Source organism: Cariama cristata, unplaced genomic scaffold (assembly GCF_000690535.1).
Source record: "Cariama cristata isolate BGI_N322 unplaced genomic scaffold, ASM69053v1 scaffold2988, whole genome shotgun sequence".
NCBI classification, from domain to species: Eukaryota; Metazoa; Chordata; class Aves; order Cariamiformes; family Cariamidae; genus Cariama; species Cariama cristata.
The window spans coordinates 26,525-39,535 of NW_009629274.1; the positions used below are offsets into that span (position 1 = coordinate 26,525).

The window sequence follows — 13,011 nt, forward strand, 5'->3', positions numbered from 1 at the left end:
TTTTCATTTCACTATTTAAAGCTCATCAGCTAAGAAGAGCATGCACATGCATCACTGTATGAATTTTTAGCAATTGCTTAAAAAAAAAAAGGAAATTCAAATTCACTAGGCATGAAATAAGGAGTAAGTGTTGTGTGATACAGAAATAAGCAAGTATATGCTTGGAGGTTGTTTTTCTAAACAGAATTCAAAAAGCAAATGCATTACTTGAAAACAGTACTTTTTTTCAATTCTGTTAAATCATTCTTTGTATTTTTAGGAATACTGCAGGCTAGCCATTGGAAAAAGATTCAATATTTAAGGCAAGAGAAAGTACAACCATCTAAGTGATTTGAAATACATACTACTAATTCTAATTTCTTTTTTTGTATCCCAAAAATCTTTAAATAAATTAAGAAATTCATTACAAATCTTATTTTGTCATTTGGGATTTTAGATCACCAATTATATTCACTTTCAAATTTCTCATATATTTCTAGTTAAAACTCTTTTGCATGGTTTTTTTTACATTCAAAACCTTTATCTTTAGTCCTATGTTACTTATAAGACAAATGTAAAATTTATATTATTTTTCAAGAATATTGGGAATATTTCAGACGAGGAAAATGCTTCTATTTCTGCCAAGATCTAACACATACAATGATATTCAAAAGACCTGTTACCCATGTGACCTCCCTTCCACCTTCCCAAGAAGAGTTAAAAGGCAGATCTCTTTCAATTTTGCAAAAAACTAAAATACAAGTCAGAGTTACTGTGTTTTATTGAAGACTGTGTGCAGGTATGAAGTATCATGAACACCCCTACACCCTACGAAAAATGCATGTCTTCATTAAGAGATGTAAAGTTATGAAGTCCTCCTCTTACAAAGGCATCATCCTTGACTGCAGGCCCCAACAAATATCTGCACTGCTGAAGCCCAGAACGGAGTGGAATGACAAAGAAATATTGATTCTGAATCACACCTTGAATCATTTTAGTAAGTGTAAAGCCCTGCACAGATTTCTGTAATTCTTTAGGAAGCTATGAAAGCCAACTAGAACAGCAGCCTCGTGAAAGTCTACACTGCTGGACATTTCGACTTCAAACCTAAAGAGAATTTGCATTCTGCAAGGTTACCGATCCTGAAGTTTTCAATATGATATTCTGCTTACTCATGGGAAATAGCTCATGTGGCCAAGGTGATGAATTTAATGAATTGGCACTCAACAGCAGCAACTGCAATTAAGTTCCATAAACTGCAGTCTGATTACTGTATGTACAAAAGACTAAGTTCTTTGTTGCATTTATGCACCATTTAATGAGTAGTGATTCACTGAAAAGCTTAAAGTAAGTATATTTTGAACTCTGAGATATTTCTGGAGACATTATATGCATTGTGGGCATTTCAAAAATGGAATCCTCTCAAAAAATTAGATAAGCACAACAAAATACTTGGCAGCGTACACAAACTTTGTTGATATTTCCTGTTCTGATCATCTAAGACTTCTTCTACTGAGCCAAAATAACTCCATCAATCACAGTGCAAATATTTCAAGTCAAACTTCTAATCTGTTGTAATGGTTGACTTAATGAACAATAAGACAGTAAGAGTGAGAAGACAAAAGACTTTAATATAGAATTGAAAGGCCACACAAGTTAATTAAGTACTCAGTACTCCAAAGTACCATAAGAAAACAAGCCCAACATTGCAGTCTCTAATTCTGAGCTGGAATTGAATGCAATTCACATCGATGTCAAAGTTTCCATTACTAACAATATCGTAGAGAACTCTGCACTAAAATGGAGCAGTTTGGCATGGTTGTTGTAGGTCCTTACACAAGCTGGAAGGCTTTAAAACTTTAGGAATGTGTATCCTTTTATGTATTCTGAGATTAAGCCATTCCTGGAGATAAAGTTTGAATATGAATACTTTTTACTGTTGTTTTTGATTTGCTGGTGAAATTGGGTAGTACTGTTGGATCTATCCTGAAGCACAAAGTTGCTAGCCTGAAGCACAACTAATGCAAATTCAGTTTTTTTTCTTGTTTTGTTTTAGACTCTTGATGAAACTTACCTCACAGTAGGTACAGCAAGCAGATAAATGCAAGAGTTCTAAGAGTTTGTTTTTTCTTTACAATTGCTCAAGGAAAACTTGGCCAAACACTAAATTAATCTTCTGCTTAGATGCTCTGTTACTTTAAGTCAGGCATTTATAAAATCTGTAATGGTAGTGTGTTCTCTAGGAGGTCATGAATAATAGCGTCTGGAGAGCACGCAAAAGCTACAGATTAATTCAGAGGCTCTCACAAGGGAAATACATGCATAAGACTGACAGCAGGACTGCATATCCTATGGATAAATTTTCTGTGCACATGCTCATTACCAAGGTATCTGTTTCTCAAAACCTCTGGTATGTTAAGCAAAACTCATCACAGTAAGAGCTGACAGTATATCATTTCTCCCAACCAAAGTACTCAGAAATAATATTTGTGTTAAAACTTTAATTGCCCTGAAAGTTAGGACAATCACCAGACAAAAATAACTCAACTTAATAGTCAAGTATTATCAGATTTCTGATTTTCTACATCTGAAACTCAAAATGACAACTTTAAGTCTATAAAGAGTACTTATAAAATACTCCAGTTTAGCAAGTAGTTTTGCACTTAATTTACTCTTGCAGCATGGAATAATTGAATATATGAAAAGAAATTATGGATTTCTCACTGTTAAAGCAAAATTCAAACTTTTCTTTAAGAACCCTCTGGATTATAAAGAACTTACCCTCTCTACATCAACTTAAGTTACAAAACAGTTTTCTAAGGCAGTTTTGAAGAGAAACTATATGGTAAATACGATTCTGAAAAGATCTACTATAATCAACAACAGGGTTATTTTTCAGATGCTAATTGCCTCTTTTAAAACAAAATATTATTCACAATTTCAAGATATAATGTAAATTCTCAAATGCTAACCCAGTTTATCAGAATCATTTGCTGCAACTGCAAAAACAAGAAACACAGCTGGAGGGTATAACATGTCAAGTAGCTCTAAAAAGCATTCAAACTGCTAGGCTTTGCCTGATCTTTACTGTGAAAGAGGCAATAAAACAATAGTTTTTCATACAAAGTCATTCCTAACAGAGGTCAGGATTCTACAAGACTACCAGGAACTATTTTTTTGTTCCTGTTTTTTAGTTTATGCCTAAAAGAAAGATCACATTTATTTAAGGAAAATTTTATACCCAAAACTATTACATGCTCAAGTCAGCTAAAGAGAAGAGCAAAAGGGAAATCACACAACTTTACTAGCCAGCACTGTACATAGTACTGTATTCTCTTAGAACAAATTTGAAACTTGGAGATCAACATCCACATTCGGATAGAGCAGTAAAAGACTAGGGGGCAGAAAGGAGGAGAAGACATGCAGGACATATAGTGCTATTATATTAGATTTTTTAGTATTAAGAATTTTTGCCTTTTGATCTCCATTTGAGAGTGACAACATTGCACAAAAATCTAAAAATAAATTTAAGATAGAAGACTTTAGTTATGCATAACAAAATGGGAAGCTATACAAAGCCAAAATCATATTATAGAAAAACATGCCATATTTGATGGGAACAAGCACTGCAGTCACTTCTCAGTGTTAATTTCTGGGTGCCAAAAGAAAAAGTAAGAGATGACAGTAAAGGCACAAAAATATAGCTGATTTTAATCTGACTCCTCGGCTTCACTAGGCATCTTTTTTTTGTCCTTTCTTCCTTTTTTTTTTTTAATTTAAACTAACAGAGAAAGATGTTTCTCCAAAATTCTTTCCTCCAGATTTGCTCTAGATAAACACGCATTACGAACAAATAGACCTACAGAATCCCAGAATTACGTAGGTTGAAAGGGACCTGGTCCAATCCCTTGGTCAGAACAGGGCTAACTTAGGTCATGGCCTAGTTTGTTCAAGTTTTGAATAACTCCAAAGATGGAGATTCCACAATCGCTCTAGGCTCCTTTTCCAGTGTTTGATTATCCCTTCAAATTAGTATTTAAAAAGGTCCCTTCTTCCCGTAAATTTTCAGCTTCAGCTTCTTGATTCTTCCAGCAACAGCTTTACTAATTCTGTGATCAGACAGCCAGCATTCATTTTAAGAAAAACATGCAGTAGACAAGCATTTAGTATACATTTGAGAATAGATTACTATGTAAAAACAATTATCATTTTAAAACAATAGTAACAGCAGCATTAGCACACCTCAGTATACTGTTACCAACACCTAGGAAACTTAGCATTGCCAACAAAAGCCATTTATGCATTCCAACAATTCTGATATGGCAAATACATTTACATTAACAAATTGATAGTGAGAAATATTTATTCAATACCACGGAGAAAACTGATCAGATCTAGAATAAGAACTCACTTTTGATTAAAAAGCTCTACTCTGAAAATACTTTTCTAAATGTCTGACAAAGGGTGTATTTAAACAGACTACATTTTCAGTTTTCCTTAAATGTAAGGTAAGACATTTTTATATGTAACATATATCTAATATCAATAATAACAATATAATAATAAAAACAATATAGTCTAAGGTTTTTTATATACATATATTGAGTTGTGATGTACAAAGTCACCACAGTTTAAGTAAATTTATCTTTACAAAATCTTCCTTTCAAAAAATTAGATCACTTGTAGGATTGTTGCTGTTAGTTTTATAGAAGTCCAGCTAAATTACAAAGCACAAATCTGTACCAAAAAGAAAAGCATTACAGAATTCATTCTGGACCTCAGGATAATTTAAATAATCTGATTTAAAATTGGAAGGTTGTTTGATTTCCTAAAGGGTTCTCAGACTATCAAAACTGAGTATCAATAAGGTATCTTTTCTTTGTAATGTCTAGAATGAACAAGTAGAAATCCACATGCATAATAATGCTTATATTCAAAAAGCAAAACAAGCAGCTCTCCAACACAGATACGAAACACTTCTGATTCTTTCAAACCATGGTCAAGTAATTTTTTATTTAATATTGATGTCAAATGAACTGTAGCAAGAATACCACAGCACTGCCAATTTTAATTTTTAAAAAAGGTCCAATTCAACTGCTACTTTAATTACAAAATTTCGCTTTAAATTTTGATGTCATGGCTTGCAAACAGAAGTTTTTCTGTCTTTCTACATATGCAAAAAAAAATCACACATAGCAAACCGCATGTAGAGGCCTAGTACTAAATCTAGTATCTTGCCTGAAGATTTGGTAGGACTATGAGTACTGAAGGTGGTAAGGGATTTGGAAAATCCCACGCATTCCATGGAGAACACTACTACTTGATGAGGGCTAGGCATTGGGAAGTGCCTACCTGCCAAAGAGAGAAAATATTCTGTATTTGTAAAATAGGAATATATTCCTGTTATGACAGAACTGGAAAACTTTAAAATTAATATTAAGAACTAGGCTGTAATAGTACTGAAAATTTTCTCTTTAAGGAGAACTTAACCCCCTCACATTACAGCAGTAGTGCTACTTGGAAATCTTATTTCAATAGCATTCACTTGTGCTTCCTAATCTTTTCTACACAATATCTACATCAATAATTTTAGATCATTGTTTTTCTTTGCACATCTAAAAACATACTGAATTCTTACTGAACACGAACTACTTAAAGCAATTACTCTTAAGCTTTCAGCAGTCATATCATTTTCTTACAAAACCCAGAAGACAAATATAAAGTAAAACAATAGAACTAACCAGTTTTTGTCTTTAATTGCAGTTGTCCTTTGCTGGATGTATGAGCTCCTCCTCCAAAGATAGCAGACCACATTTTGTTGTTAAGTGGATGAGCCATAATTCTATACAACTCATTGCTAGAATGTGTTGCTAGGCCATGGATGAACAAACTCAGATAGACTGCAGTCAGAATTTCACAAAGTAAAACTGTGAGACCTGACTGGGCTTCCTCACCAGCAGAATTCAAGAGACGTATTAGAGCTGTTATTCCTGTTTATGAAGAAAAAAAGAAAAAGCACATACAAGTGTGTGAACATACTCTAGATTATCATGGGTATTTTGACTGGAAACCTATGTTATTTAGTACATTCTAGTGCAGAAAAATTCTAAGTTTTAGAGGAAACTGAAAACTCCAGGAGAAAGTGGTATCCTATTTATTTTTAACACTTTATTACAGTTTTTCAGCTTCATATTTTGGACTAACAGTTTAAGAAATGCATAGCAACTTTTCAAGAATAGGAGGGGGGAAAAAATGACAAAAAGGCACTCTAATTTTGAAATATAACTTAAATAAAACACTGGCAGCTTTAAATCAACTCCCTGGTTCTGAAACGCTATGATACAACATTTAGTTATGCTACTTATGTGAATCTTTCTTCCCCCCATGTCTCAAGCTCTCTCTTTCCTTGCTCCTCAATCCCTTCAGCAAAGGGTTAGCTCTTTATTCTCTACTTTTAATCCAGTGCCTCACAGTATATTCATTATATAGCATCTAAATCATATACTTCAAATAAAAATACAAATCTGCTCATTGACTTTCCTGTGGTGCTTGTTTCATAGTCAGGTTTATAACTCCAGCATAACACCAAGTTGAAATGCTATTCTCACTTTAGAGTGGTAAAACCAACCAAAAATCATAGGCATCAATTTGAACCATGCATTGTCTGACAAGGGTTCTTTCACCCAAATACTAAACATCTTGTAATGCTTTTATGCTTCCACAAAAAATTGTAGCATTTCAGATGTCACTCTGACTGTGTCCCTTTGTCTATGGAAGTGAAAATACAAATAGCAGTGGCCAAAGAAGTATGCTTTGTGCCATACTCCCATTTGCACATAAAGCATGTGAAGCTTTTTAAAAAAAAAAAAAAAGATAAATCAGTTCACAGTCATGTTATCTATAAGCACAGCTGCTAACAATCCCTTGTCCCATTCATTAGAAATTTAACTCTGCAACTAATGAAATAAGGAGAAAAGAGACAACAATCTGATTTCTCTCTGAAGCCTGTCGATTCAGTGACAGAACATTTTGCAGAAAAGAAAAAACAGAATAGCATCAAACACAAAGACTGCTTAAGGTTCTCCAAATGACTTTTTTTAATGTGAAACTTTCTTATTGGAAAGACAAATCCCAAAATATGAAAGCATATTTCTTGGTTATGCTTACATTATATTGCTGTAAACTGAAGCTCATACAGACATATACTACGTAGCTTACACTCCCTCTAATGGGACCAGCGTAGCTTCGTTAGCCTAGATCTAGATCCCAGCACATGTTAAGAATTACCTGAAGTCCTACATGGGTTTTAGAGCTACAGAAAAACATAATTCATTATAAACTTCTCATCGTCAATAGTTGCAAGTCAGTTCAACAGTTGTACATAAGCTACAATCACTCTGAGATGGAATGCAAACTAAGACAGCCTTTCAAAGTCCTCTTCAAGAGTAAGGAAGTAGAATAATGGTGAGACTGATTTGTTGCCTCCAGGGGGAGCAAGTAGAGCACAGGACAACACTTCACTCTACTTTCCCTTTACTTGCCCTTTATTAGAGCCCCCACTAACATTTTTGGCAAGGGAAAGCAACATAAATCAACTTGACTTAGTGAATAACCAGAATTCCTAGCTTACAGCTTTTGAAAAATGAAGATAAAATTTTTATTATAGGAACTTATTCTTACCACACAGCTGTTATAAATACTACTAGAAGGTCCAGAACATAGCTACATGCTCCTACAGTTGATCTAGACAATTACGTTTTCCTTAAGAGGAAAGAAACAAATCAACTGTAGATACCTGGCCACTGAGCAGGTGATGTATTGGGAGTCACTGTTTCTTCTAAGCTTGATGTTCTTTGAGAATGGCGCTGAGTTAATAGCACTGTCTGATACACTGTTCCAGTGAATTGATTTGCTTGAAACGAGCTGTGAAACAGAAAAGTGGGATGCCATATTCATAAAAAAAAAAAAGTTATGGTTAAAACTATTCAAGTGATAGCCCTTTCTAGACATAGGCAGGTGTGAGCACTGTGTTCTGGTACACTATACCCTCACTACAGTGAGATAGTGTGTTGACTATGCTCTAAAAAGTACTTTGCAGAGACATTTACCTGTAGCTGTGGCCATCACAAAGACATTGGTAGATGCAAGCAGAGAGTGACGCTGCTAAGGTATGCATTACATATACCTGTAAGATAAAATTTTACAGATCATACTACATTCAAGATGAATAGTGGTTAGTAACATAGTCTTTCATGCATACAGGTTTGTGACAATGGAACAAGCACTGAATATAGAAGGTATAAGCACTTAGAGCAAAGATCACTGACAAAACCACCTTCTCTTCAGAATTCATTTCAGATAAATCAAATTGCTTTGCAATGAAAGGGATGGGGAAGCACTCACCCCACCAACCCATGATTACAGATCAGCTCTAGCTGCAATGTTTTCAATTAAGGAACAGCAACACATTAAACCTTTATCCAACAGTCATAAGTGACTATACCCTAAGACAGCAGCAATATGATGACTCAGAATACAAAGGCTTTACTTCAGAATGAAAGTTATAATGCAGCTTAGTTTTAGACCAATTATTGTGCAGGTCTCAGACATACACGCAATTTACTCAGTATCACACTGATCACGATTTTTATCATAGCTGATACTTTTCTTAAGGTATCACAAAACACATATAAAGAGCTAGAGAATCTGTTGATAAAAAACGTTTAGTTAAAAAAAAATGAGTTTATTACACTTATTTGTCTGTTTCCTCTGAAATGAGGCACAGACTAGGAACTGAGCAATCTCTTGAGTGTTCTCTAGAAATCTCTAATAAAAGTAAACATGATTTAGTACCTAACACATACAAAACTTCCAGGAAAGATTTACCCTAACACTTTAAGTCTGGCTCCCATTTCAAGGTTAAATACCGAAGGAATCTTACAGAAACAATTTTAAAAAACAGATTTTATTTTACTGTATGAACCTATATACTGTTCCACAAAAAAGTATGAGTTTACTGTACTTTCCTGACAATCAGTTTTTATACTTCAAAACTTAATTTTACTTAGGTTCAGGACAGAAATGCAGAGGTTATCATTAATATAACAGAAGGAATGATCATATTGTCATAAAGACAAACATGACACTTATAGTGTAGTGCAGCATGTTTTCCACAACAAATCTCATCTTGGACAAATACCCAGTCCTGAGAGAGGCCAATCTACTTCAGCTTGTTGAACCAGACTCTCAGCACCTCAACAATAAGTAACAATCAGTGGATACTATTTTAGCCCAAGATTAAGTACTACAGAAAATGTTTGTGTTCCACAGTTTTATTGCATGTCACAGGTAGGCACAGTGGAAACTTTTCATGCTGTCAGAAAAAAATTAATGACTTCAGCAAACTGGACAATGACAACAACAAGCCCAAACAACTATAAAAAAAATACACACCTTGTTGTTCTGAGTATCTGGATGAGGTGGTGAATCAAGGTTTATTATGGCATGTAATATATCATGAGTTAAGTTACCAAGATGGAGCAACGGGTTAGCCACCACTGTTTTGGCACTTGCTGTGCAAGCAAATAGGAGAGGTATGGAGCTTTGCTCTGGCAGAGGGCTGGAAGGTGTCTGTATTGACTGGTCCTAAAAACAAGGAAGAAACACACATACTAAGTGATAGCACAGTTTCCTAAAGAGGACAGAAGAACTTTTGAAAAGAGGGGAAGGGGATTCTAAAAAACTAAAAAGACCATAACCTACAGAAAACATAACATGTTAAAAACAGTGTTAAGATTTATCATTAACAGGTGCATGCTATAGTAGGAAAACCTCAAAAATAATACAAAACACATTGAAAAAAATCTACAACAAACCTGAAGCAGAGAAAACACATAGTAAGCTCCTCCACATACCTGCTGAGATTCCTGCAATAGCAGAATTAATTCCATTCTGACAGATGCCAAACCTCCACCATGAGAGCCATGAAGTATACAGTAACTCAGGAACATTCTTAGGAGAGACTGGTATTTCAGAAGCCATTGACGTCTTTTCTGAAGGTCTTCTTTCTGTAGCATATTTTTTTGCTGGTCAGCTACGTCTTCAGTGTTTTCATGTAATATAGCTTCCTCTGGCATCACACTAATTCCTGACTGTACCTCTTGTAGTTCAACACTATAATCACAGGTCTTTTGAAGAGCTACCACTTCTCTTTCAAGCCACTGATAAAGCTGATACCTCAACTTTCCACCATCTACCTCATAACCAGTGGACAGCGTACGAAGCTCTACAGTAAGAATTTTCAAGCATGCTCTAAACTTCAGCTGTGCTGAAATTATATCTTCTGATGGACTTAGAATATCATTGTCATCAACTGCACTAAAAGATTCTGTGTAGCTAGAACTTGTTGCACATAATTTTTCATTTTTGTTCAGAGGTTTTAGCTCTTTCATTACCAGCGAAGAATCTTCACTTTCATCACTGTCTGACTGCAGTTTCAAGTGTTCATCTTGGAACACCACACTTGGCTGGCTCCAGTCAAAGGAAAGAGTTGAACTTGAATGTTTTCCTGATGAACAATCAGAAGGCGAACCTCGACCATTCAATATTGGCTGTGACCAATCAACACTGGAAGACTGGTCTTTTGTTTCCAATTCTTTAACTGAAGAAGATGGTGAGAAATCTTTACTGGTATCCATTAAACTAGGAGATCGACAGAATGACCTTGACCTCTTGACAACTTTGGGCATCTTTGATAACACTTCCAAAGCCAACATAGGACAACCAGCCTTCAGATGAGCATATGCAGTGGTGAAAAACAGTCGTCTTTCGCCTAGGTTGATTTTGTCAGCTAATCCATTTTCTACTGTTAGGCAAATGTGTGTGGAAGGTGTATCAGAAGAGCCAAAATGACGTCTCAACAAGAGAGGATGTGTTCTTAAGTAGTTATAGAAGTTAAACACTGCAGGGTTACAACTTGAAGAGCCTTCTCCATCTGAAAAGATATTGCAGCATGAGGAAAATCTAGCATACTGTATTAAGTAATCCATCCGCAAAGTTCTAAGTTCACCACAAGGCTATTAGGTCTCAATATTAATTCTATTGTTTACTTCATTGCACCTCCCTTTTCACCTTCCTTTGCACCTTTAACATTTGAGTATCTCGGGAGGGAGGACACTGCCAGACCTAATCACTACTAAAAAGAGAAGCTTGAGCAAGACAGCAGGTAAGACCTTCAATTTAAAACATCTGTCATTTCTTTTCCTTGCAGTCAGGCCAGTTCTACTGCAGTCAAACAAGACCACATTCCTGTTCAGTTTAGTTTTCTGAAAAATCCATTACTAAATGACAATAAGAGGTTACATCTTAAAGATTTTTACTTCAAAAAGAAGAATTTTTTAAAATTTTGGATTAGTGTTTTTTATTTTGCCTACCTCTTAAAAAAATGCAACTTATAATAAAACTAGGAAATCCATAACTTTTACGTATATTGATATCAGTATTACAGAAAAATAAATGAATTATACAGCAGTGCAGCACCTGCACATTTTATTTTCATGTCTAAAACCACAATAGGAAAAATGATGAAAGCATACAAGCATCAGCATAGGACAATTCATACAGCTTTCAAAGAGGACCAGTTAGCTGATATAGTCCCTTATTGTTTCCTCTATGAGGAGTTATGGCACAACTAACTACAGATAATAGGAAAAGGTACACGAAAGAACACCTTTTAAGTAAGAAAACAAAGCAAGACACCACAAACAAGCTACCGAACTGATTAAAGAAGAATTAGTAACATTTAAAATAATTTTACACACGAGGATGTCACCAAGACAGAAACAACTTAACACTATATCCCTCATTTGCTTGAAATTATTCTGAGACAGGAAACTTCTACCGAAATCAGTTTTTAAAATTAACTATACAACTCTGGGGATTTGAGTCTTCATTTATTCCCATCAAGCTTCTCTCAGTGGCCAGGATTGAAACCAGCTAGCATGCTAACTACAAGGGACTTGAAACTTTTAACTTCCTTGAGAACATTAACTGTAGGAAATACAACTGATTCTTAGAAGGTCTATAAAGCTAGCAAGCGCACAGGGAAAAGAATCACTTTAAGGAGACTTACATGGTATTTCAAGCACCACTTGGGCCTCCTTGTATCATAGTAAATATCAAAGTCTTTTCTATCGCAATTTATCACTGTGGTCAACTGTGCTTCCCAAGGACTAAAAGCTAAAAACCACAGTGTCTTCCAGACTATGCTATGTCACTGTGCAATCAGAAATTTTTTCTTCGGTTGTGATGGAGTGAAATTAACTCATGAAGTTAAGTTGTCTCTTCATCTTTAAGCTGCTGCTGGAAAAACAGCTGCATCACTGAAAAGTCATTCTCATTATCTGATATGGTCATACTTAAAAGACAAACTAAGTATGTATTCATGGGATACAGGATAAAAACAACAGAGTCACCTCATTTACTATAAAAATGACAAACACTGCTACAGCAAGCTATTTACTAGCAACAGTGAGCAACTGTGCAGCACCTGGTCTTGTTCAGACTATGCTTTAAAGAAACTCATCCTAAAATGAACAAATAGTTAAAACAAATCTAACACGCAAAATACTCATATTCTTACCTCCTTCATCTTCAACAGAATGTTTCATCAAAGTGTCAAGAGCCTTGCTATAATCTTCCAAAATCCAGTAAGCCATGCTTCGCAGAAAAGGGTCACAGTGCATGTTTCCTGATCTCTCTTTCCCAGGAAACATACTTCCTAAAATTCTCTTCTGCAGTACAGATCTGTAAGTACTAGATACTTCGAACTCCGACTCATAAAGTCTTGATATTACAAGAGCCAATTGAATGTCATTCAGTTTTTCAAGGCAGACCTAATTGAAAATAAATATATTCACAACACCAAACATTGTAATTTCTCCTCTGGTGAAAATAATCACAAGACAGGAAGTGACATGAATCTGTTCAGATTGAGATAAGTAGATCTATCAACTCCATAAAAAAATCAGCAGG

At 35.0% G+C, this 13,011-nt stretch overlaps 1 protein-coding gene across 1 annotated transcript in view; it reads right to left on the reverse strand.

The window, feature by feature from the left end:
* Positions 1 to 13,011, reverse strand: part of DMXL1 (Dmx-like 1) — a 71,525-nt gene that overhangs the window by 22,816 nt on the left and 35,698 nt on the right. The window contains exons 23-28 of the mRNA XM_009705091.1: positions 12,620 to 12,872; positions 9,894 to 10,972; positions 9,433 to 9,624; positions 8,088 to 8,164; positions 7,775 to 7,902; positions 5,721 to 5,969 (exon numbers count right to left, since the gene is read on the reverse strand). Coding sequence (XP_009703393.1) covers positions 5,721 to 5,969; positions 7,775 to 7,902; positions 8,088 to 8,164; positions 9,433 to 9,624; positions 9,894 to 10,972; positions 12,620 to 12,872 — 1,978 coding nt within the window. The remainder of the gene's footprint in view (positions 1 to 5,720; positions 5,970 to 7,774; positions 7,903 to 8,087; positions 8,165 to 9,432; positions 9,625 to 9,893; positions 10,973 to 12,619; positions 12,873 to 13,011) is intronic.